General features: G+C 43.0%; 1 protein-coding gene across 4 annotated transcripts in view; it reads right to left on the bottom strand.

The window, feature by feature from the left end:
* spock3 (SPARC (osteonectin), cwcv and kazal like domains proteoglycan 3) overlaps nt 1-24,981 on the bottom strand; it is a 687,897-nt gene that overhangs the window by 369,126 nt on the left and 293,790 nt on the right. For all 4 annotated transcript variants that reach the window (XM_068039972.1, XM_068039987.1, XM_068039980.1 and 1 more), the window contains exon 4: nt 12,608-12,722. In XM_068039972.1, coding sequence (XP_067896073.1) covers nt 12,608-12,722 — 115 coding nt within the window. The remainder of the gene's footprint in view (nt 1-12,607; nt 12,723-24,981) is intronic.

Below are 24,981 nucleotides of genomic sequence, written 5' to 3'. Positions count from 1 at the left end.
TGAAATGTTGCACTAGCTGCCTTACCGGCAATAATCCATTATAAATTATGCTTTCAGTTTAACCAGGACAATCCTTGCAAAAATATTCACTGGAACTATAATGAATGATTTTTCTGGATAACTCTAATATTAATTTATTTTTGAACAAAAGCCCTGCAAATTGCTTAACACTTTACATGGGAAAATAATTGGTTGCATTTCAAAGTTCATAAATTATTGCCCAAGACAGACATTACACCATTCTTCACTGTGAACACATTTTAAGGACTAAGAATAATTTCTGTCAGGTAAAAAAAGAATCTTTGTACCATACCTTTTCTATGAATTTAGAAGGTTATAATACCAAGATAGGTTTTAAAAATATCTATTATTGAAAATGTTAGGGACATTAAACCTGTCTCAGCAATATGAAGTATTATATTATGCAGTTCAGCATTTATGGGGTTGAAAGCTGCATTAAATGGCATCCTTGAATTCAGACAGCAATTAGATAATAAAACTTGTATTAATTACATTTTCTAGGTCGTAATACAAGTAAATTATCTCAGTTAAAAATACTGTAAAAAACCCGGGTGAGGAAAGACTACCTGGAAGAGAAAATCTTCCAGTTTTCTTGAGTGAATTGTGGTGGAACCTCTTTGAGCAGATGGTCACAATATCGATGTATATATACTTTGATTATTATTTTTAATTCATTAAACAAATACCATCATACCATCATCACAAAGCAGTGCTATTTAATAAACAGGTGCTGCAACATGAAAACAAATCATTTCTTCAATTGGCGCGTGTCACTGTAACAGAAAAATAATCAAAGAAGAAAAAGTTGCCAAACATTTTGGCATGAAACCAATTCCCTTTGTTTATTTATCCAAGGGATGTGAGCATCACTGGCAAGGCCAGCATTCACTGCCCATCCCTAATTGCCCTTGAGAAAACAGTGGTTTGTTGGGCCATTTCAGAAGACAGTTAAGAGGCAACCACATTGTTGTGGGTCTGGAGTCACATATAGACCAGACAGGGTAAGGACTGCAGATTTCCTGGCCTAAAGAACATTAATGAATAAGATGAGTTTTCATAGCAATCTGATAGTGAATTCACCATTACTGATGCTAGTTTTTATACCAAATTAAGCTGCTGAGGTAGGATTTGGACTCATATTTCTGGATCTTTACTAGTCCAGTAACAAGACTACTATGCTACCATTCCCAGTACCCTTTGATTATTGTTGTTTGTAAATTAACAGCTTACTAGTTAGGAAATTGACAAATTCTTTTCAGTTATGATTTTTTCTTCCCTTATTTTTGTTTTCCTTTATTTACTCTGGTCTCAACTTTAGCAAAACAAATGTAGATTGCAATGAACAAACAATACAGTCACACTGAGCACTCCTCTGAGGATTGCTACCACAAAAGAGTTAACAGAAAATGAGAATCCTGGCCCTAATTTCCAAGCCCCTCCTACTCTTAAGTTATATGAAAGTTCCGTTACTGAAAATCCAAAAGATATGCTAATGAGCAAACCGCTATTTTATGGCAGTATAAAGTGAACAACATCGACAGGCAGAAGCCCCAGTTCAGCAATACAACCTTGGAACAAATGGACCTGTGGAAGTTCAGAGGCCAAATTCCAATGTGTTGAGTTTACAAAGACATTTTCCATTATAAATCTGGGCATGGGAATTTATAAGGAAAAAGTTAATGTGACGTGTGTACAGATGTGAGATTTTTAACGTTTTATGAGTCAATCTGCTGTTGCGTAACACATGACAAGTCAAAACCAAGCACAGTCTTCAGCTCAAGCAGGCGGCGGGAGGAAATTGGATCACGGAAGAGGCACGACTGCAAAAATGGAACATTATGTGACCAGAGGTTTTAAATGTTGGAAGGTTAGAAGCTAGAAGGGAGGAGAACGTGCATGAATGAAAACTATGAGCGAGAAAGGGGAGAAGGAGGATTAAAGGGGAGAGGTGGGAAGGATGAGGATAACGAAAAAGGAAGAAGAAAGAACAGGAGAGAGAAACAAGAGGGAGACAGGATTAGGACAGGAGGTCAAAGGGGAGAAAAAGTGAAAGGAGGAGCAGGTGCAGGAATAGGGAAGGCCAGTAAAGGGGAAGGATGTCGGCAATGGAAGGGGAAGGTGAGAATGGAGAGCATGAGAGGAAAAGGAGAGGGGAGGAGAGGAGATGGTGAATAAAGGGCAAGGAAGAAAGGGAGAGGAGGGGTGAAGGAGATAAAAAAGGATGGAATGTTGATGAGGGTAGGAGAGGAATGGAGGATAAAGGATAGAGGATGCAGGATGGAGCAGCAGCAAGGATCGGAGCAGGAAGCATAGGGAAAGTGAAAAGGATGGGAAAGGAGAGATGTAGGGAAGGGAAGGAAAATATAAGGGTTGAGCAGGTAGTTCAAAGAGATTGAGGTAGGAAATGATGTTACTTCAATATCCTCGGTCTCAATGATCTTCCCTCCAAAATAAGGTCAGAAGTGGGGACATTCGCTGATAATTGCAGAGTGTTCAGTACCATTCGCAACTCTTCAGATATTGAAGCAGTCTATGTCCATATGCAGCAAGATCTGGACAACATTCAGGCTTGAATGAGAGACAAGTAGCATTCACCCACCTAAGTGCCAGGCAATGACCATTTCCAACAAGAGAGAAGCTAACCATTTCTCCTTGGCATTCAACAGCATTACCATCGCTGAATCCCCCACCAACAACCTGGCAGTTACCACTGAACAGAAACTTAACTGGACCAGCCAGATAAATACAGTGGCTACAAGAGTAACTGGGAATTCTGTGGCAAGTAAGTCACTTCCTAACTCCCCAAAGCCTGTTCACCATCTAAAAGGCACAAGTCAAGACTGTGATGGAATACTCTCCACTTGCCGGGATGAGTGCAGCTCCAACAATAGTCAAACTGTCGATACCATCCAAGACAAAGCAGCCTACTTGATCAGTGCCCCATCCACCACCTTAAACATTCACTTCCTCCACCACCGATGCACAGTGGCAGCAGTGTACACCATCTACAAGATGCACTGCAGCAACTCTCAAAGGCTTCTTTGACAGCACCTTCCAAACCCGCAACCTCTACCAACTGAAAGGACAAGGGTAGTAGACACGTGAGAACACCACCACCTTCAGGGTCCCCTCCAGGGCATACATCATCCTCACTTCGAACTGTATTGCCATTCCTTCAGTCACTGGGTCAAAATCCTGGAACTCCCTCCCTGTGGGTGTACCTACACCACATGGACTGCAGCGCTTTAAGAAGGGAGCTTACCACCATTTCTCAAAGGCAATTACGGATGGGGAATAAATGCTGACCTTGCCAGTAATGCTCACATCCCAAGAATGAATAAAACAGATTGAAAAAAAACATCCTTTAGCCCTCCATTCCTTCACCACTATTACCTACTGATCTCTTTTCCATCTACCTCTTGATCCCCCTCTCATCCTTTTTCTCTTCCTTCCTCTGTCCTCCTCCTCCATCTGTTCCACCTCTTCTTCTCTGCTTTTCTACTGTCCTCTCTTTATCCCCTTCCCTTGTCGACTTTGCAGAGCTATTCCAGGATAACTTGTGACACAGTAAGGATGGGTGGTCTCATTGGCCAAGATGCAGCTAGGTGAAGCAGCATGTGGAGGGTGAATTTGCTCCATGGATGAGATGGGAATTATTTGTTTCAGGGACATGTTGTTCAGTTTCTGATGCTGGGTTCCTGCTCTGTGGGGCGGCTGGGTGGGTGAGATTGTGGTGAATCTAGATAGGATCTTTTCTGTTGATAAATTTGAGAGACTTCAATTCCGAGTGAGCAACTGAGTGGTCAGCAGATTGGAAGGATGACGTTAAATTTCATTGGTTATTCTGGCAAACGTCTGCTGTAACTCCAGCTCAGGATTACCCGAGGCCAATGATTATAGAAAGAAAAAATGTTTTAACTTTTAAATTGAATGGCAAAAATGTGTTGAACACTATGGACGAGAAAAGCGACTGCTTCAAGTGCTGGTTCCCAGTGGCCTGAAGTCTGACTGAAATTTGGCCTCGAACATCATTTGAATTAATAGGCGTGCTGGACATTTTTTGCATGGCCTCCAAGAGATGCTTTAGAACAAAGAACAGTACAGCACAGGAACAGGCCATTCAGCCCTCCAAGCCTGCGCCGATCATGTTGCCTGTCTAAACTAAAACTTTCTGCACTTCCGGGGTCCGTATCCCTCTATTCCCATCCTATTCATGTATTTGTCAATATGCCTCTTAAATGTCGCTATCGTACCTGCTTCCACCACCTCCCCCGGCAGCAAGTTGCAGGCACTCACCACCCTCTGTGTAAAAAACTTTCCTCGCAAATCCCCTCTAAACTTTACCCCTCGCACCTTAAACCTATGTCCCCTAGTAACTGACTCTTCCACCCTGGGAAAAAGCTTCTGACTATCTACTCTGCCCATGCCACTCAACTTTGCAAACCTCTATCAGGTCGCCCCTTCACCTCCATCATTCCAGTGAAAACAATCTGAGTTTATCCAACCTCTCCTCATAGCTAATACCCTCCAGACCAAGCAACATCCTGGTAAACCTCTTCTGTACCCTCTCCAAAGCCTCCACATCCTTCTGGTAGCATGGCGACCAGAATTGTACGCAATATTCCAAGTGTGGCCTCACTGAGGTTCTGAACAGCTGCAGCATGACTTGCCAATTTTTATACTCTATGCCCCGACTGATGAAGGCAAGCATGCCGTATGCCTTCTTGACTGTCTTATCCAACTGCGTTGCCACTTTCAGTGATCTGTGGACCTGTATGCCCAGATCTCTCTGCCTGTCAATACTCCTAAGGGTTCTGCCATTTACTGTATACTTCCCACCTGTATCAAACCTTCCAAAATGCATTACCTCACATTTGTCCGGATTAAACTCCATCTGCCATTTCTCCGCCCAAGTCTCCAACCGATCTATAACCTGCTGTATCCTCTGACAATCCTCATCACTATCCGCAACTCCACCAACCTTTGTGTCGTCCACAAACTTACTAATCAGACCAGCTACATTTTCCTCCAAATCATTAATATATACGACAAACAGCAAAGGTCCCAGCACTGATCCCTGCGGAACACCACTAGTCACGGCCCTCCATTCAGAAAAACACCCTTCCACTGCTACCCTCTGTCTTCTATGACCGAGCCAGTTCTGTATCCATCTTGCCAGCTCACCTCTGATCCTGTGTGACTTCACCTTTTGTACCAGTCTGCCATGAGGGACCTTGTCAAAGGCTTTACTGAAGTCCATTTAGACAACATCCACTGCCCTTCCTTCATCAATCATCTCCGTCACTTCCTCAAAAAACTCGATCAGGTTAGTGATACATGACCTCCCCTTCACAAAACCATGCTGCCTCTCCCTAATAAGTCCATTTGTTTCCAAATGGGAGTAACTCCTGTCCCGAAGAATCCTCTCTAATAATTTCCCTACCACTTACATAAGGCACACCAGCCTGTAATTTCCTGGATTATCCTCGCTACCCGTCTTAAACAAAGGAACAACATTGGCTATTCTCCAGTCCTCTGAGACCTGACCTGTAGCCAATGAGGATACAAAGATTTCTGTCAAGGCCCCAGCAATTTCCTCCCTTGCCTCCCTCAGTATTCTGGGGTAGATCCCATGAGGTCCTGGGGACTTATCTACCTTAATGTTTTTCAAGATGCCCAACACCTCTTCCTTTTTGATATCGACATGACCCAGACTATCTACACTCCCTTCCCTCGACTCATCGTCCACCAAGTCCTTCTCTTTGGTGAATACTGATGCAAAGTACTCATTTCGTACCTTGCCCATTTCCTCTGGCTCCACACATAGATTCTCTCCTCTGTCCTTGAGTGGGCCAACCCTTTCCCTGGCTACACTCTTGCTCTTTATATACGTATAAAAAGCCTTGGGATTCTCCTTAATCCTGTTTGCCAATGGCTTTTCATGACCCCTTTTAGCCCTCCTGACTCCTTGCTTAAGTTCCTTCCGACTTTCTTTATATTCTTCAAGGGCTTTGTCTGTTCCCAGGCTTCTAGCCCTCACGAATGCTTCCTTTTTCTTTTTGACTAGGCTCACAATAGCCCTCGTTATCCAAGGTTCCCAAAACTTGCCAAACTTATCCTTCATCCTCACAGGAACATGCCGGTCCTGGATTCTAATCAACTGACGTTTGAAAGACTTCCACATGTCAGATGTTGATTTACCCTCAAACAGCCGCCCCCAATCTAAATTCTTCAGTTCCTGCCTAATAATGTTATAATTAGCCTTCCCCCAATTTAGCACCTTCACCCGAGGACTACTCTTATCCTTATCCACAAGTACCTTAAAACTTACGGAATTATGGTCAATGTTCACGAAATGCTCCCCTACTGAAACTTTGACTGCCTGGCCGGGCTCATTCCCCAATACCAGGTCCAGTACGGCCCCTTCCCTAGTTGGACTATCCACATATTGTTTCAAGAAGCCCTCCTGGATGCTCCTTATAAATTCTGCCCCATCCAAGCCCCTAGCACTAAGTGAGTCCCAGTCAATATAGGGAAAGTTAAAATCACCCACCACAACAACCCTGTTGCTTTTACATTTTTCCAAATTCTGTCTACATATCTGCTCCTCCATCTCCAGCTGGCTGTTGAGAGGCCTATAGCAAACCCCTAACATTGTGACTGCACCCTTCCTATTCCTAAACTCTACCCATATTGCCTCGCTGCATGACCCCTCCAAGGTGTCCTCCCACAGTACAGCTGTGATATTCTCCTTAACCAGTAATGCAACTTCCCCCACCCCTTTTACATCCCCCTCTATCTCGCATGAAGCATATAAATCCCGGAATGTTTAGCTGCCAATCCTGTCCTTCCCTCAACCAAGTTCTGTGATAGCAACAACATAATAGTTCTAACTACTAATCCAAGCTCTAAGTTCATCTGCCTTACCTGTTATACTTCTCGCATTGAAACAAATGCACTCCAGACCACCAGTCCCGCTGTGCTCAGCAACATCTCCCTACCTGCTCTTCCTCTCAGTCTTACTGGCCTTATTCACTAGTTCCCCCTCAGTTATTTCACCTGCTGACCTACTGCTCTGGTTCCCACTCCCCTGCCACACTAGTTTAAACTCTCCCGAGTGACGCTAGCAAACCTCGCAGCCAGGATATTTGTGCGCCTCCAGTTTAGATGCAACCCGTCCTTCTTGTACACGTCCCACCTGTCCCGGAAGAGATCCCAATGATCCAGATATCTGAAACTCTCCCTCCTACACCAGCTGTTTAGCCACGTGCTTAGCTGCACTATCTTCCTATTTCTCGCCTCACTGGCACGTGGCACAGGGAGTAATCCCGAGATTACAACCCTAGAGGTCCTGTTTTTTAACTTACTACCTAACTCCCTGAACTCCCCCTGCAGGACCTCATCACTCTTCATGCCTATGTCGTTAGTACCAATGTGTACCACAATCTCTGGCTGTTCACCCTCCCCCTTCAGAATGCCTCCTGCCCGTTCAGAGACATCCTTGACCCGGGCACCAGGGAGGCAACATACCATCCTGGAGTCTTCTTCACATCCACAGAAGCGCCTATCTGTGCCCCTGACTATGGAGTCCCCTATAATTATTGCTCTTCTGCGCTTTGTCCCTCCCTGCTGAACAACAGAGCCTGCCATGGTGCCACTGCTCTGGCTGCTGCTGTTGTTTTCTCCTGATAGGCCATCCCCCCCAACAGTATCCAAAACGGTATACTTGTTAGAGATGGGGACAGCCACAGGGGATTCCTGCACTGACTGCCTGCCCCTTCTAGTGGTCACCCATCTGTCTGCCTGCACTTTGGGTGTAACCACGTCTCCAAAACTCCTGTCTATGATACTTTCCACCACCTGCATGCTCCTAAGTGCATCCAATTGCTGCTCCAACTGATCCATGCAGTCTGTGAGGAGCTGCAATTGGGTACACTTCCTGCGGATGTAGTTGTCCGGAACGCTGGAAGGGTGACGGACCTCCCACATCTCACAGGTAAAGCACTTTACCCCTCTAACTGACATTTCTAGCACTAATTAATAAATTAATTTAAATTACTTAATAAATCCTTACTAAATTAAGTTACAATTAACTATATGGTCCCTAGCACTAGATTTCTACTATAAATATTAAATGCTAAATACAGTAATCTCTTCCCTCCAGTTTAGTCACTCCTCGACTTATTAATTAATTAGTGTTAATTAGTTTATCAATGTTTTATTTTCAAATTCAGTGCAGATTCCCTACCAGCCAATCAGGTCACAGCTTTCCTGTGACGTCACTTTTTCAGTTTTTTTTCCACCCAAGGTAACTTACTCTGCCCTCACAGTCTTCTCCCAACCAATCACCTTGCAGCTCCCCTCTGACGTTACTATTGGCTTTTTTTTCAAAACTCCGGCGCGCTGGAAGAGCTCCTCTCCACTTCACTCCCGGAAGGTAAGAGACTGGGCCTCAATCCTCGGGGTCGATTTAAGGGCCACTGGTCAGGCTGTTCAAGATCTGGTATAACTGGAAGGAACACGAGCAGCAAAGCTTCCAGCCTTTTGTTGACCATTTATGATTGGGGTCCTACAACTGGCATTAGGTTCCTTGCAGATGCAAATCAGGGTCCTAATACCCATAGAAAGAGGGGTAGGCCACAGAGTAAAGCAGAGAGTAAGCCAAGAAAGGAAGAAAAACTTGTAGTTGGAGAATCCAATGCAATTGTTCTCTCAAAGGCAGTGATGGTCCATCTTCAAAATGCATTTGTCACAGTCTGAGCATGTGATGACATCGATCTAGCTTCACAAGTTGATATCTGTCGCAGTATTGAATTGCTCCAGATAAGGTTCTTGTGTGGATGGGTAACTCCTTGGCCCTTCGGGTCTGTTCCACCATTCAATTCGATCATGGCCGATCTGCATCTTAACTCCATCTACCTGCCTTGGTTCCATAACCCTTGCCTAACAAAAATCTATCAATTTCAGTTTTGAAATTTTTAATTGACCTAGCCGCAACAACTTTTTGCGGGGGTGCGGTGGAGAGTTCAAGATTTCTGCTACCCTTTGTATGAAGAAGCGCTTTCTGGCATCACCCCTGAACAGATTAGCTGTAATTTTAAGGCTGTGTCTCCTGATTCTGGACTCCCCCCACCATAGGATAAAGTTTCTCTATCTACGCTATCAAATCCTCAATCATCTTAAACACCTCAATTAGATCACCCCTTGATATTCTATATGCAAGGAAATAGAAGTCTAGTCTATGCCAGTGTCCTTATAATTTAACCCTTTTAGCCCCAGTATCATTTTGGTGAATCCGTGCTGCACCCCGCCTACTTCTTGACATACAGTCACCTGAAAGGAATATATCCCTCTGAATGGAGTCTACCAGAGCTCTGTACCACTGTATCATAAAAGCCAACATTTTATTAATCTTTTTAATGCTTTTGAAGAAGGCACCTTAAAAGTCACCGGCTTCCAATTTGGCAGTCGGTGCACTTTCACAGGAGATTGGGCGAGGAAGATTATGACATGAAATCAGCCTCCCCCACCTTCATTTTACACTCAAAAGAACAGTGGAACAATGTTGAATGTCTCCCTCTACATGTTTAAACTGACTAAAGAAACTTACAGAAATACATTTTTTAAAAAAGATATACCTACATAGGTAGACAAAACTTGTCTGGAGATTAAGTAAAATGGGAGCAGGAAGCTTGGAAATTTTTCCTGAGACAGTTTGAAAATGTCCATCAAGGCAAACAAGCAGGCAGATTGTATAAGTACATACAAGTTTATATAGAATTTATATTCTTTAGGACATTAGAATATATAGTTTATAGAATATATAGAATATATTGTTTTTACTGCTAAAGAAATCTCATTCTAAGAAATTGCACATATCGAAGAGGTGATTTCACTAACAAATTTTCCCAGCTATGGACCATTCCCAGACATGATAATCAGATGAAGTGCTTTTGAGTCAGTTGTTAGGAAGTCAAAAAAAAAAGGAAAATACACATTTATTGTCTTTGAAGTTCTTAGGTTGTCCCAAAGTGCTTTATGGCCAATGAATTCCTTTTGAAATGTATTCACTCTTGTTATGTGGGCTAACACGGCAGCCAATTTGCAGACAGTAAGATTCCACAAACAGCAATAAGGTAAATGATCAGATGTGTGAATTTGGTGGTGTTATTTGAGTGACAAACCTTGGCAAAACACTGGGACACCTTCCAAGCTCTTCTTTGAATCATGCCGTGGGAACTTTTACATCCAGCTAAACAGGCAGATGGGGCCTTGGTTTAATGTTCTTCCAAAAGGTGGCTAATCCAACAATGCAGAAGTCCATCACTATATTGATGTATCATCCTAGATTATGGCCAAAACTTCTGAGCTGCTCTGAGGAAATTCCTGGCCACTGTACTCATGCCCTTCTGATTCAGAGTTGAGTGTATCAAGTTAATACATACTTGATTTCCTTATTAATGTTTAGTTTCCTTCTCTGTGGAAAAAATATCTGGCATGCACTCAGCAGTTCTCCTGCAGTAGACCCATATCCAACCACTTACTAGACCATTATGTTGAATATCTAAGTACTGATTTTCAAAAACCTGAGAAGAAATCATATTGATGACTCATGCAATAAGAAAACATCACTTACATATATATCTAATGAAATAAAAATATTGATGGTATAATTAACAGCATCTACAGCAACTTTACTAGATTATCTAACAAACAATAGATTGACCATAACTGAACTCTGGTAATTGTCTGAAATCTTAATTTTCTTGTAATCATCAGTGTAGCCAAGTCCTTGTGGTATACTGCACATTACTTACACAAGCCAGAAGTACTCATTATCAGGTGCATTCACTGTCAGTCAGAATAGTATAACAAAGACCTTCACACATTATTCTGCCCAATTTTCAACATGGTCCATTACACACACAAAGAAAAAAATATACACAGCATGGTTCCTAATCATTTTTTCTTTAGTCATATTATCTATTTGGAAATTGCATCAACTGATTTACGTTTATCAGGCAATCCATTAAGTTTATGATGATGTAGAATACTATATTTATTCACCAAAGTTTATATAAAGGATTATGGTGCTGAAATTCTCTGGGGGTTCCACAGACCTGCCACCGTGACTCTGGAGGAAACTTTGAGAACCCATGGAAATAGCGAAAATATGCAGAACTCTTATGGAACTTTAATGCCTTTGACTATACTTAGCCATTTATATGACTTGAAAATTAAACAAAGCAATCCTTGCCTCACATAAAATATACCATTTAAAGATGCCTCCATCACATGTTAGATATTGTCATGCCAACGTGCTATGTTGATTGAGTATTTTTAAATCCACTGACTGGAGACCTAATTTTTTTTTTTAAATAAGTTAAAAAGGGATAGATAAAATGTGACTTTGCTAGCAGCTTAAGATGGCCACCTAATTTGCAACACTGTATCCTACATTCCAAGGCCTGCGAGGTAGACATGAAATGTCTGCCCTGTCCAAGCAAGAACCAAAACCTGGGAAATTTAAGGGAACTGCCTGATCCTATTAGCAAAGCATCATGACTATTATTTTTGAAAATTGGTTGTGAGAAAGGAATCCCCAGACATGGGCTGTTTTAGTTGCAAGAAGAAATACACTGCTAGCTACTATGCTTCAATCATTGGGTGACTGCCATGTGACAAGCACCACCCTCCCCTTAACCCCCCCCCCCCCCACCACCCGATCTGTGTGTTTAAGCTGGTGTTTCTCTGCAGTAGACTGACAAGCATCTGGACTCTGACATGTGCAGACCCAAGTGGGGGTCCCTCCTCTCTCTCCATTCCAGCTTGCAAGCTTCGAACCCTACCTGCTTACTGACCACCTCTGCATATCCAGCTGCAACCAGAGACCCCTTGAAGGAAATCATCCACATTGGTGTCTCCAAAAGACCCACCAAATCAGTCATCTATCTCTTCAAACTGTAAGCCTCAGGTCCACAAAATACAGCCAGAAGCCAGCCAAAACACCAAACTCCACAGACTGTATACCCTTTTTCCTAGGACTCTAACTCGACCAATCTGCTCTTACCCAATCTGTAACCTATTTGTGTGTATGTGAACCTCAAATGTGTGTGTGTGTATTTGTGTGCAAGTTGGAGCGTAGTTTATTATATTACTTAGATCAGTTTAAGTAGAATAAAGCTAACCTCTTTCTTTGTTAAACTCAAGAAAACTTGTCCGATTGGTTCTGTTTATGATCATAGCACATAAATAATCAAACACTCACTGAAACGGCAAGTACGTCCACTTTAAAAAGGAATTAAACCTGTTGTGGTCAAAAAAAGAGAGGGAAAAGAGGGAAGCCCTTCAACACCTCCTCACCTGACGGTAACACTATATAAAATTGGAGTGGATTGGAAATGATTGTTTTTTAAAACTGCATAAAATACATAAATGATTGCCTCATTTAGATTTTAATTGTATAAGATTAACACAACATAAATGCCTTGAAGCTCTGAAAAGGACTTAAAACTAAATAATTTAAGTGAAAAATATTGAAAATATATCTAATGAAGTAGATTTAAATTAGAATAAGGTACCTTACCTGTGTGTTAGCCGCCTATGACTAATGCAAACCACTCTATGGTTGTCTTGCGCAATGCATACTTTGTGTCGACTACATTTCACATTTAGGCACGGATCTTTCGTAGAATCGAGCCCTAGAGAAAATAATTGGAGAAGAAATTAAGAATTATGCAAAACAAATAGAATTTCTGTTACTCCTGATAAACAATCATTAGAAATGGCTAAAAGATCAAGACAAAGCGGGAATGAAAATCAGCTGTCATTCCCAGTCCAGAAAATTAAACAATAAAATAAAGATAACTTTAGACATTTATGTCCTCTTTTTTATTACCGAGAAGGTGGTTATAACGGTGGAATTCTGTGCCAAAAGCTTGTTCAGACAGAATCCATAGCACATTTTAAAAGTAATTCAATAATTGCTTGAGAAAAAGCATTGTTAAAAGCTATTTGCAACAAGCAAGAGTGGGATTACAGTACGTGACTCACATAGAGGAAAAAACACTGGTAGATACTTGGTATGTCAAATGGCCAGTTTCTGTGCTGTAAAGTTTATGATTCCAGATACAATTACAAAATAATGTCTGTGAATGCTCTGGCACCTAAAGATATGAGCCAATAATTCAATGGATTAGCTGATAGAAATCTCTAATCAAAACTCTATTTTCCTGTTTAAGTTCTCCCTTACTTTTATATTTTACTTGTCGTCCACCTGATGCCTCAGGCTGAGATGGTGGGCAAATTGCCGTTGTCTTTGCCCCTGTGGCCTCCACCAGGAGGCATCAAAAATGGCCCAGCTATGGATATTCCTTCCAATTTCACCATCCCCTCCCCCTGCAACCTGAAATACCACAACGTCCATTTGCTTTGATTCTGTTTGATGAATCTCAAAAATGGGATGGAACTGAGGAGGATCAAAGCTATGATGTTTTTTGTTCTGTGGCTATGTGTTAGTGCTTTAACAGTGTCACTGCAAAGTTAGAAATCTCTGTCTAATGTAATATACTTCTTTTCAAATATAAGCAAGTATCACACATGTCAATTATATTTGAACTTTAGCACCACATTCATGTTGTATTAATGGCAAACAGTACTAAAATTCAAGCACAACTCTCTACAATACTGCTCTTAACTGTAACAGAGAGACTGAGACATCTGCAAGTATGACTATTATTTAGACCTTTACTAAACAACTCTACTAGCTGGCACAAAAATGAATACAAACCTTTTAATTTAAAGCTGATTTAGTATAACTGTAATGGTGTATGTAGCTTGACATAGACTTTGTACCTGTGTGGACATCAACAATGCAATGTATGGCTATTTTCCCAGCAAGCTTAGCTTTTTATGGGGTCTTGACATTTATTGCAATTATTGATATTTATGCCTTGTATGTAAATATTCTGATTAAACAGACTGACAGCAGCAGACAATTCAGGAAATGTTGGCATCTTTCCTTGGATGCATCTTTTAGCTTCAGATGCAATGAAGCCTGCCAAAATGTGTTTTTTGACTACCCACTTAGTTAACATATTTCCTAAATTCTAGTTCATTACAATAAATATGTTGTCCACTTGCCTTGTTATATATCTCTTCTTTAAACTTAACCCTGGCAGCATATTACTTCCAAGACTTCCTCCACATTAAGCAAACATGTAGCAAGCTACATTCTGAAGACTGTCACCTGCAAATCTCCAGCTTCGATATCTCATAATTTTTCTCCTTCCTCCGAAGTTCTTAGCAGCAAGAGCCTCCTGTACAAGACGCATTGGAGAAGAACAGTCCTCCCAAGGATGCATCGTCACGCATTCTATCCCTAGCAGGCACCAATTCAGGCATTAGCACTCCATGTGGGTTGGTTCATGAATTTGAGAGAGTCATCAACATGAGGTGAGTCGTAGACCACCAATGAGTAGCAGGAGGTACTGGTGGCAGGGACAATTGAGGATAGAGCTCACCGTAGGATCTGGTCCTTTCCGAGTTTCCCAGGAGGATACAGATAACAATTTAAGGCAGCAGCCATAAAAAAGCTGCTGGCATCACACAAACAACCAAGGAGTTTTACCCTATGGTTGACATAATGGAGCAATCTGCTTCCAGCCTACGTGGGGTCATCTTGCATGGCATCAGTATTCTGACTGTCTATCGTGGACAGTGCAGTCACCTCCAGGGATTCTGGAGCCAGGTTCTCACAACATGAGTCTTTTACACCCTTTGGTGGGAGTTCAAATGACAGCCATGTAGATTCTGGGTTACAACATCAAGAGAGAAAGAGAGGTGACTATTGTGTTTCCTTCTATCCTTCAAACATAAACTCATCAATCACTCAAGTAGAACTGATAAACTGTGAGTTCTGTATTCAAAGATTACTGTAGTATAAACATATTGCTGGAGAGCTCTTACTGGTACGTCCTGCTTGGTCAACTAACACATTCCAACAGTGTCACGTGACAGAGGACATCATATCCTGACTGATGATGTCTAAGATTATACATAAAGGCATACTACAACATCCCACCTTTTTTATAAAGTTGAGATTACACACTTATAATAAACAGATAACAAGGATGTCATAATACTATTCACATTACAGTAAAACTTTTGTGCATTCAGTTCACAGCTTTATGAGTTTACATGTCTCTGAAGTGTAAAAGTGGTCTGCTTATATGAACCGATTGGGTAACAGTGAAATTTCTTTGAGATCTCTGATTTGTAGGTGCATTGCTTTCTGGCACAACATCGCTTTGGTTCTCTTCACCATGATCTTCCACAGTGCTATGTTCAGGTTTCACCTTTGAACATGGTCTATTTGCGATAGGACTGCTGGGTATTGCATAATTGGATATCTACGAGTTGACATTAATTTCTGCGTAATGTCGCTCCATTTGGTGTCAGTACTTAATAGGATCTCAGCTCTCAACAAACATTAGCTATTTCAGCTGGAAACCAGGTCCCTCTGTCGGATGTAGAATCCAAACTCTTTGTCCTATGGTCAAACTTGGCAATTCTTTACCTGCATGCCAGTCATGCCCATCCTTCACGTAAACTACAAAAAGCAGGAAACTATAGGCCAGTCAGCCTAACATCAGTTGTTGGGAAAATGCGAGAGTCCATTATTAAGGAAGAGATAGCAGGATATTTAGAAAAGCTTAAACAATCAAACAGCGTCAACATGGTTTTGTGAAAGGGAAATCATGTTTGACAAATTTACTAGAGTTCTTTGAGGATGTAACAAGCAGAGTTGACAAAGGGAAACCGGTAGATGTAGTGTATTTAGATTTCCGGAAAGCATTCGATAAGGTGCCACATAAAAGATTATTGCACAAGCTAGGAGCTCACGGTATTGGCAGTAATATATTAGCATGGATCGAGGATTGTTTTTTAATTCATTCATGGGATGTAGGTGTCACTGGCCAGGCCAGCATTTTATTGCCCATCCCTAATTGCCCTTGAGGAGGTAGCGGTGAGCTGTCTTCTGAACCGCTGCAGTCCATTTGGGGTAGGTATACCCACAGTGCTGTTAGGAAGGAAGTTCCAGGACTTTGACCCAGCGACAGTGAAGGAACGGCGATATAGTTCCAAGTCAGGATGGTGTGTGACTTGGAGGAGAACTTGCAGGTGGTGGTGTTCCCATGTATTTGCTGCCCTTGTCCTTCTAGTCAGTAGAGGTCGCGGGTTTGGAAAGTGCTATCTAAGGAGCCTTGGTGCATTGCTGCAGTGCATCTTGTAGATGGTACACACTGCTGCCACTGTGCGTCGGTGCTGGGGGGAGTGAATGTTTGTAGATGGGGTGCCAATCAAGCGGGCTGCTTTATCCTGGATGGTGTCGAGCTTCTTGAGTGTTGTTGGAACTGCACCCATCCAGGCAAGTGGAGAGTATTCCATCACAATCCTGACTTGTGCCTTGTAGATGGTGGACAGGCTTTGGGGAGTCAGGAGGTGAGTTACTCGCCTCAGGATTCCTAGCCTCTGACCTGCTCTTGTAGCCACGGTATATATACGGCTAATCCAGTTCAGTTTCTGGTCAATGTTAGCCCCCAGGATGTTGGTAGTGGGGGTTTCAGCGACGGTAATGCCGTTGAATGTCAAGGGGAGATGGTTAGATTCTCTCTTGTTGGAGATGGTCATTGCCTGGCAGTTGTGTGGCGCGAATGTTACTTGCCACTTATCAGCCCAAGCCTGGATATTGTCCAGGTCTTGCTGCATTTCTACATGGACTGCTTCAGTATCTGAGGAGTCACGAATGGTGCTGAGCATTGTGCAATCATCAGCGAACGTCCCCACTTCTGACCTTATGATTGAAGGAAGGTCATTGATGAAGCAGCTGAAGATGGTTGGGCCTGGGACACTACACTGAGGAACTCCTGCAGTGATGGCCTGGAGCTCAGATGATTGACCTCCAACAACCACAACCATCTTCCTTTGTGCTTGGTATGACTCCAGCCAGCAGAGGTTTTTCTCCCTGATTCCCACTTACCTCAGTTTTGCTAGGGCTCCTTGATGCCATACTCGGTCAAATGCTGCCTTGATGTCAAGGGCAGTCACTGTCACTTCACCTCTTGAGTTCAGCTTTTTTGTCCATGTTTGAACCAAGGCTGTAATGAGGTCAGGAGCTGAGTGGCCCTGGCGGAACCCGAACTGAGCGTCATTGAGCAGTTAATTGCTAAGTAAGTGCCGCTTGATGGCACTGTTGATGACACCTTCCATCACTTTACTGATGATTGAGAGTAGGCTGATGGGGCGGTAATTGGCCATGTTGGACGTATCCTGCTTTTTGTGTACAGGACATATCTGGGCAATTTTCCACATTTCAGGGTAGATGCCAGCATTTTGGCTGTACTGGAACAGCTTGGCTAGGGGCGCAGCAAGCTCTGGAGCACAGGTCTTCAGTACCATTGCCGGAATATTGTCAGGGCCCATAGCTTTTGCAGTAACCAGTGCCTTCAGTCGTTTCTTGATATCACGCGGAGTGAATCGAATTGGCTGAAGTCTGGCATCTGTGATGCTGGGGACTTCAGGAGGAGGCCGAGATGGATCATCAACTCGGCACTTCTGGCTGAAGATTGTTGCAAATGCTTCAGCCTTATCTTTCGCACTGATGTGCTGGGCTCCCCCATCGTTGAGAATGGGGATATTTGTGAAGCCACCTCCTCCAGTTAGTTGTTTAATTGTCCACCACAATTCACGGCTGGATGTGGCAGGACTGCAGAGCTTAGATCTGATCCGTTGGTTATGGGATCGCTTAGCTCTATCGCATGCTGCTTACGCAGTTCGGCATGCAAGTAGTCCTGGGTTGTAGCTTCACCAGGTTGACACCTCATTTTGACGTATGCCTGGTGCTGCTCCTGGCATGCCCTCCTGCACTCTTCATGGAACCAGGGTTGGTCTCCTGACTTGAGGGTAATGGTAGAGTGGGGGATATGCCAGGCCATGAGGTTACAGATTGTGGTTGAGTACAATTCTGCTGCTGCTGATGACCCACAGTGCCTCATGGATGCCCAGTTTTGCATTGCTTGATCTGTTTGAAATCTAACCCATTTAGCATGGTGATAGTGCCACACATGATGGAGGGTATCCTCAATGTGAAGGCGGGATTTTGTCTCCACAAGGACTGTGCGGTGGTCACTTCTACCAATACTGTCATGGACAGAAGCATCTGCGGCAGGCAGATTGGTTAAGTCAAGGTCAAGTATGTTTTTCCCTCGTGTTGGTTCCCCCACCACCTGCCGCATCTATGTCCTTTAGGACTCGGCCAGCTCGGTCAGTAGTGGTGCTACCAAGCCACTCTTGGTGATGGACATTGAAGTCCCCCACCCAGAGTACATTTTGTGCCCTTGCCACCCTCAGTGCTTCCTCCAAGTGGTGTTCAACATGGAGAAGTACGGAGTCATCAACTGAGGGAGGGAGGTAGGTGGTAATCAGTAGGAGGTTACCTTGCCCATGTTTGACCTGGTGCCATGAGACTTCATGGGGTCCGGAGTCGATGTTGAGGACTCCCAGGGCAACTCCCTCCCTACTGTATACCACTGTGCCACCACCTCTGGTGGGTCTGTCCTGCCGGTGGGACAGGACATACCCGGGGATGTTGATGGCAGTGTCTGGGACATTATCTGTAAGGTATGATTCCGTGAGTATGGCTATGTCAGGCTGTTGCTTGACTAGTCTGTGGGACAGCTCTACCAACTTTGGCACAAGCCCCCAGACGTTAGTAAGGAGGACTTTGCAGGGTCGACAGGGCTGGGTTTGCCATTGTCATTTCCATTGCCTAGGTCGATGCCGGGTGGTCCGCCCGGTTTCATTCCTTTTTATTGACTTCGTAGTGGTTTCGTACAACTGAGTGGCTTGCTAGGCCATTTCAGAGGGCATGTAAGAGTTAACCACATTGCTGTGGGTCTGGAGTCACATGTAGGCCAGACCAGGTAAGGACAACAGATTTCCTTCCCTGAAGCACATTAGTGAACCAGATTTTTTTTTTACAACAATTGACAATGGTTTCATGGCCATCATTAGACTAGCTTTTAATTCCAGATTTATTAATTAAATTTAAATTCCACCTTCTGCTGTGGTGGGATTCGAACCCATGTCCCCAGAGAAATACCCTGAGTCTCTGGGTTACTAACCCAGTGAGAATACCACTAAAACTACCACTAAGCCACCGCCTACCCTACTAGTTAACTCACAGAAGACAGAGAGTCGAGATTAATGGGTCTTTTTCAGGATGGAAAGATGTAACTAGTGGAGTGCCACAAGGATCAGACCTAGGGCCTCAATTATTTACTATCTATATTAATGATTTGAAGGAGGGGGCAGAGTGTAATATATCCAAATTTGCTGACGATACAAAAATAGGTAGGAGGGCATGTTGTGATGAGGACTTAAGGAATCTGCAAGGGGATATAGATAGGTTGAGTGAGTGGGGAAAAACTTGGCAGATGGAGTTCAATGTGGGAAAGTGTGAGGTCGTGCACTTTGGTAGGATGAATCAAAAGGCAGACTTTTATTTAAATGGAGACAGACTTCAAAAAAGTGCAGCACAGAGGGATCTGGGTGTTCTTGTGCATGAAACACAAAAAGCGAGCATGCAGGTGCAGCAAGTAATTAAGAAGGCAAATGGAATTTTGGCCTTTTTTGCTAGGGGGTCGGAGTTAAAAATAGGGAAGTCTTGTTCCAACTATACAGGATGTTGGTGAGGCCACACCTGGAGTAGAAACAGAAACATAGAAAATAGGAGCAGGAGTAGACCATTCGGCCCTTTGAGCCTGCTCTGCCATTCATTATGATCATGACTGATCATCCAACTCAGTAACCTGTTCCCACTTTTCCCCCATATCCTTTGATCCCTTTCACCCCAAGAGCTATATCTAACTAACTCCTTCTTGAAAACATGCAATGTTTTGGCCTCAACTGCTTTTTGTGGTAGCAAATTCCACAGGCTCACCACTCTCTGGGTGAAGAGATTTCTCCTCATCTCTGTCCTGAAAGGTTTACCCCGTATCCTTAGACTATGACCCCTGGTTCTGGACTCCCCCACCATCGGAAACATCCTTCCTGCATCTCCCCTTCATGTCATGTTAGACTTTTATAGGTTTCTATGAGATCCCCCCTCACTCTTCTGAACTCCAGCGAATATAATCCGAACTGACTCAATCTCTCCTCATATGTCAGTACCGCCATCCCAGGAATCAGTCTGGTAAACCTTCGCTGCACTCCCTCCATGGCAAGAACATCCTTCCTCAGATAAGGAGACCAAAACTGCACACAATATTCCAGGTGTGGCCTCACCAAGGCCCTGTATAATTGCAGCAAGACATCCCTGCTCCTGTACTCGAATCCTCTCGCTATAAAGGCCAACATACCATTTGCCCTTTTTACTGCCTGTTGGACCTGCATGCTTACCTTCAGCGACTGGTGTACGAGAACACCCAGGTCTCGCTGCATATTCCCCTCTCTCAGTTTATAGCCATTCAGCTACTAATCAGCCTTCCTGTTTTTGCTTCCAAAGTGGATAACCTCACATTTATCCACATTATAGTGCATCTGCCATGCATTAGCCCACTCACTCAACTTGTCCAAATCACCCTGAAGCCTCTCTGCATCCTCCTCACAACTCACCCTCCCACCCAGTTTTGTGTCATCTGCAAATTTGGAGATATTACATTTAATTCCCTCATCTAAATCATTAATATATATTGTGAATAGCTGGGGTCCAAGCACGATCCCTGCGATACCCCTCTAGTCACTGCCTGCCATTCGGAAAAAGACCCATTTATTCCCACTCTTTGTTTCTTGTCTGCCAGCCAATTTTCTATCTATCACAATACACTACCCCCAATCGCATGCACTTTAATTTTACACACTAACCTCTTATGTGGGACTTTGTTGAAAGCCTTCTGAAAGTCCAAATAAACCACTGGCTCCCCCTCATCAACTCTACTAGTTACATTCTCAAAGAATTCTAGTAGATTTGTCAAGCATGATTTCCCTTTCGTAAATCCATGCTGACTCTGTCCGATTCTACCACTGTTCTCCAAGTACTCTGCTATAAGATCTTTGATAATGGACTCTAGAATTTTCCTCACTACCGACGTCAGGCTGACTGGTCTATAATTTCCCATTTTCTCTCTACCTCCCTTTTTAAATAGTGGGGTTACATTAGCTACCCTCCAATCTGTAGGAACTGTTCCAGAATCTACAGAATCTTGAAGGATGACCACCAATGCATCCACTATTTCTCGGGCCACTTCCTTAGATGTAGATCCTGGGATGTAAATTATCAGGCCCTGGGGATTATCAGCCTTCAATCCCATCAATTTCCCCAACACCATTTCTCTACTAATACTGATTTCCTTCAGTTCCTCCCTCTCACTAAACCCTGCGTTCCCCAACAATTCTGGTATGATATGTGTGTCCTGCTTTGTGAAGACAGAACCAAAGTATGCATTTAGCTGGTCAGCCATTTCTCTGTTTCCTATAATAAATTCCGCTGTTTCTGAGTGTAAGGGACCTACATTTGTGAGTACTGTGTACAGTTTTGGTCCCCGTATTTAAGAAAGGATATACTGGCATTGCAGACAGTTCAAAAGAGATTCACTAGGCTGATTCCTGGGATGAAGGGGTTGACTTATCTAGAATGGCTAAACAGGTTAAGCCTTTATTCATTAGAGTTTAGAAGAATGATGGATGATCTTATTGAAATATACAAGATTCTGAGGGGGCTTGACAGGGTGGATGTTGAAAAGATGTTTCCGCTAGTGGGGAAATCTCGAACTAGGGGACATAGTTACGGAATAAGGGGACACTCATTTAAAACTGAGATGCAAAGGAATTTCTTCTCTCAGAGGGTATTGAATATCTGCAATTCTGTACCCCAGGGAGTTGCGAAGGCTAGATCGCTGAAAGTATTTAAAGAGGAGGTAGGTACATTTTTGAAATATCGGGAAGTCGAGGGCTATGAGGAGCTAACACCTAAGAGGAGTTGAGGTCTGGGGCAGATCAGCCATGATCTTATTGAATGGCAGGGCAGGCTTGAGGGGCCGAATGGCCTACTCCTGCTCCTATTTCTTATGTTATGTTCCCCCATTTTTCCAGTAACTCGTCTCGTACAACTGTAAGCATGACTTGGAAGAATAGTTTGAACTTGCCTCTCAAACATGAAATTAGCAGGTGAGGGTAAAGTTACACTCACTGGTGTTACCCATAGATGCAGCATTGTGATCTGGAAATCCTGTTTCATTTCTCAGCATTTAATCATTAAGGACTTAACAGTACGGACCATGCTCGGCCGTTTGATCGAGAATAATGTGAGGACAACGTAATGTGATCAATGCCCCACTTCATACACATGTTTCAAAAGAGCTTGTCCGTGTACTGAGGACCGTTGTCTGACAATTTCTTGTGGCCTTCCAAACAAACTGAAAATGGCACTCAGTATACTGGAATTGGCTGCAGTCAATGTATTCTGTAGTTATTGAATTATCATAAACTTGGAAAAATAGTCCATCACTAGTAGAAAAACGTCACCACAAACACTAAATATGTCTGTAGCAATCCTGATCCATGGGTATGATGGAATCTCATGAGGTATCAATGGATGATGTGCCTAACATGCCTCGGAAATTCTCTCAGTTTTCTCTCTATCACTGCTGATCCCTGGCCAGTTTACGGTTTCTCTTGCCAGACGTCTAGTGCACTCAATACCCATGTGAACATAGTGTAACTGCATCAGAATGTCTGGTCAGAGTGACTCAGGTATTAAAACCGGTCTACCCTTGAATATTCTGCCTCTGGATATTCCTAATTCATCTTGGTAGGCCCAAAATGGTCTGAACTTTCCTGGACTTCTTGTAGTGCATCAGGCCAACCTTCAATTATGGCTTTCCATAGCACCTGGAATTCTGGGTCTTTGGATGTCTCTTCCTGCATTTGTTGGCATTTGTGCCATCCAAAATTCATCAAAATGACTTGTAACACATCTTCGACTTCTGTATCTAGTGAATCAACTTGCAGATCTAATGAAACACCTGCATTCGTTACTGGATTTGGCAAACTGCTGAAAGTGTCTGAAGTAACCATATAGTTACCTGACTTGTAGTGAACAGTGCAATCATATCCTTGAATTTTGATCAACAATTGTTGCAACCTAGGTGGTGCACTCGCCAATGTTCTTCACCATATCATTTCAAGCAGTTTTGTGGTCTGTTTCCACAATGCATCTCTTTAAAAACAAATGTGTCTGAAATTGTGATATGCCAAATACTAGAGTTAGTGTCTCCCGTTCTATATTTGAATAACTTACTTGTGCTGGAGATAAGTTCTTCAATCCGAAGGGAATGGGTTTACCATCCTGCAGAATGCAAGCTCCGAACCCCTTGTGTGGTGCATCTACCTCCAATGTGGTTTCTTTCCTGGGGTTGTAAAACTGGAGTGAGGACATTTCCTCTGACTTTCTTAACCCTCAAACACGTGCTGATGGTCCTCTTGTTATATGAATGTCACTTTCTTCCTCAATAGCTCCCTGAGTAACGATGCCTTCTGAGCAAAGTTAGGACCGTATGGTGTTGGGAAGTTAAATAACCCCAGACAATGTTAAAGATCGTCCCTGTCCTGTGGCGAAGGCATGGAGTGTACGTCCTCCAATTTGCTTGGATGCAGACGGATACCATCGCTCAAATATGTAGAACCGAAAAAGTTAATATGACACATTCATCTCGCATTTTTGACTATTGAAGACAAGGCTTTCAAGATGTGCTGCCGCCATTAAAAGGTGTAAATTGAGATTGTGTCCTTCCTTCATCTTGCCAACCATGGCATTATCATTGGTGAAGCAAATATATCCCAGCATCTCTCCCGTGATTTGGTCCATGTACCATTGGAAGATTGATAATCTAAAAGGCAATCTTTGGCAACAGTAACTTCCAAACCGTGTTTGAAATGTTGTCAACTCCTGAGATTCTGCTGCCAGATACCATTTTTAGCATCCAACTTGGAGAAGAACTTTGCACCAGCCAACCTTGGATTCAACTCTTCCAACTTTGGAATCTTTTCAATGCTCGGTTAAGATGTCTCAGGTCTAGACATACCTTAATCATTCCGTCCTTCTTTACTAGACACGTAATCAAACTGCATCAGTCCATGTGCTGTTGAACTTTATGGATAATACTGCCTTGTTCCATTTTCTCCGGCTCGACTTTTAATTTGCCTTGGATATGAATGCTGCATTTTCGCGGGTAGTCTATTGATGGAATTGCATCCTCTCATAGGTGTAAGACTGCATCCCCTTTAAAACTGCCCATTGTGTCAAACTGGTTTGGGTACTTAGATTTTAAGTTGAGGACTGACTCAATGGGGCTGTTCTTGATATCTGGTATCCTCACTGGTACCTTGCTGATCCCATGAATAGTAATGAGCTTAAGGTCTCTGCATGCTGGAAGGCCTGCTATAGCTGAACCTTGTGTATCAACGAGATGAAAGACCTGTGATAGCCATGCCGATCGTTTGTAGCTGCACTTCAGCGTTATTGGACCAATGCAATCCATTATACACAGTTAACTTAGCTGGACTTGGTTGTACCATTGCCTTCCAATGTTGGAGGTGCATATCTTTCAGTATCCTTAGGGGAAGGGTATTGGCATTTGCCCCAGTGTCAGTTTTGGCCCTCAATGTGTGCTTTCCAATCTTCCTAGGACAAACAATATTAATTGTTGAAAATACTTTCAGTGGTGTGATTGCATCCATGGACCTTGTCACATTCATGTACTTTGTTGAATGATGATTTTCTTTAAATCCATTGTCTGGAGATCTGAATTTATACTTTTGTAAAGGCATTTAAAAAAGAACAGCTAAAAGGATGACTTTGCTGGCAGCTTAGGATGGCCACCTAATTTGCAACACTGTATC

This window comes from Heterodontus francisci, chromosome 1 (assembly GCF_036365525.1).
Source record: "Heterodontus francisci isolate sHetFra1 chromosome 1, sHetFra1.hap1, whole genome shotgun sequence".
Taxonomy (NCBI): Eukaryota; Metazoa; Chordata; class Chondrichthyes; order Heterodontiformes; family Heterodontidae; genus Heterodontus; species Heterodontus francisci.
Note: the sequence above shows the minus strand (reverse complement) of the source record. Positions and strands in the feature narration are given on the sequence as shown.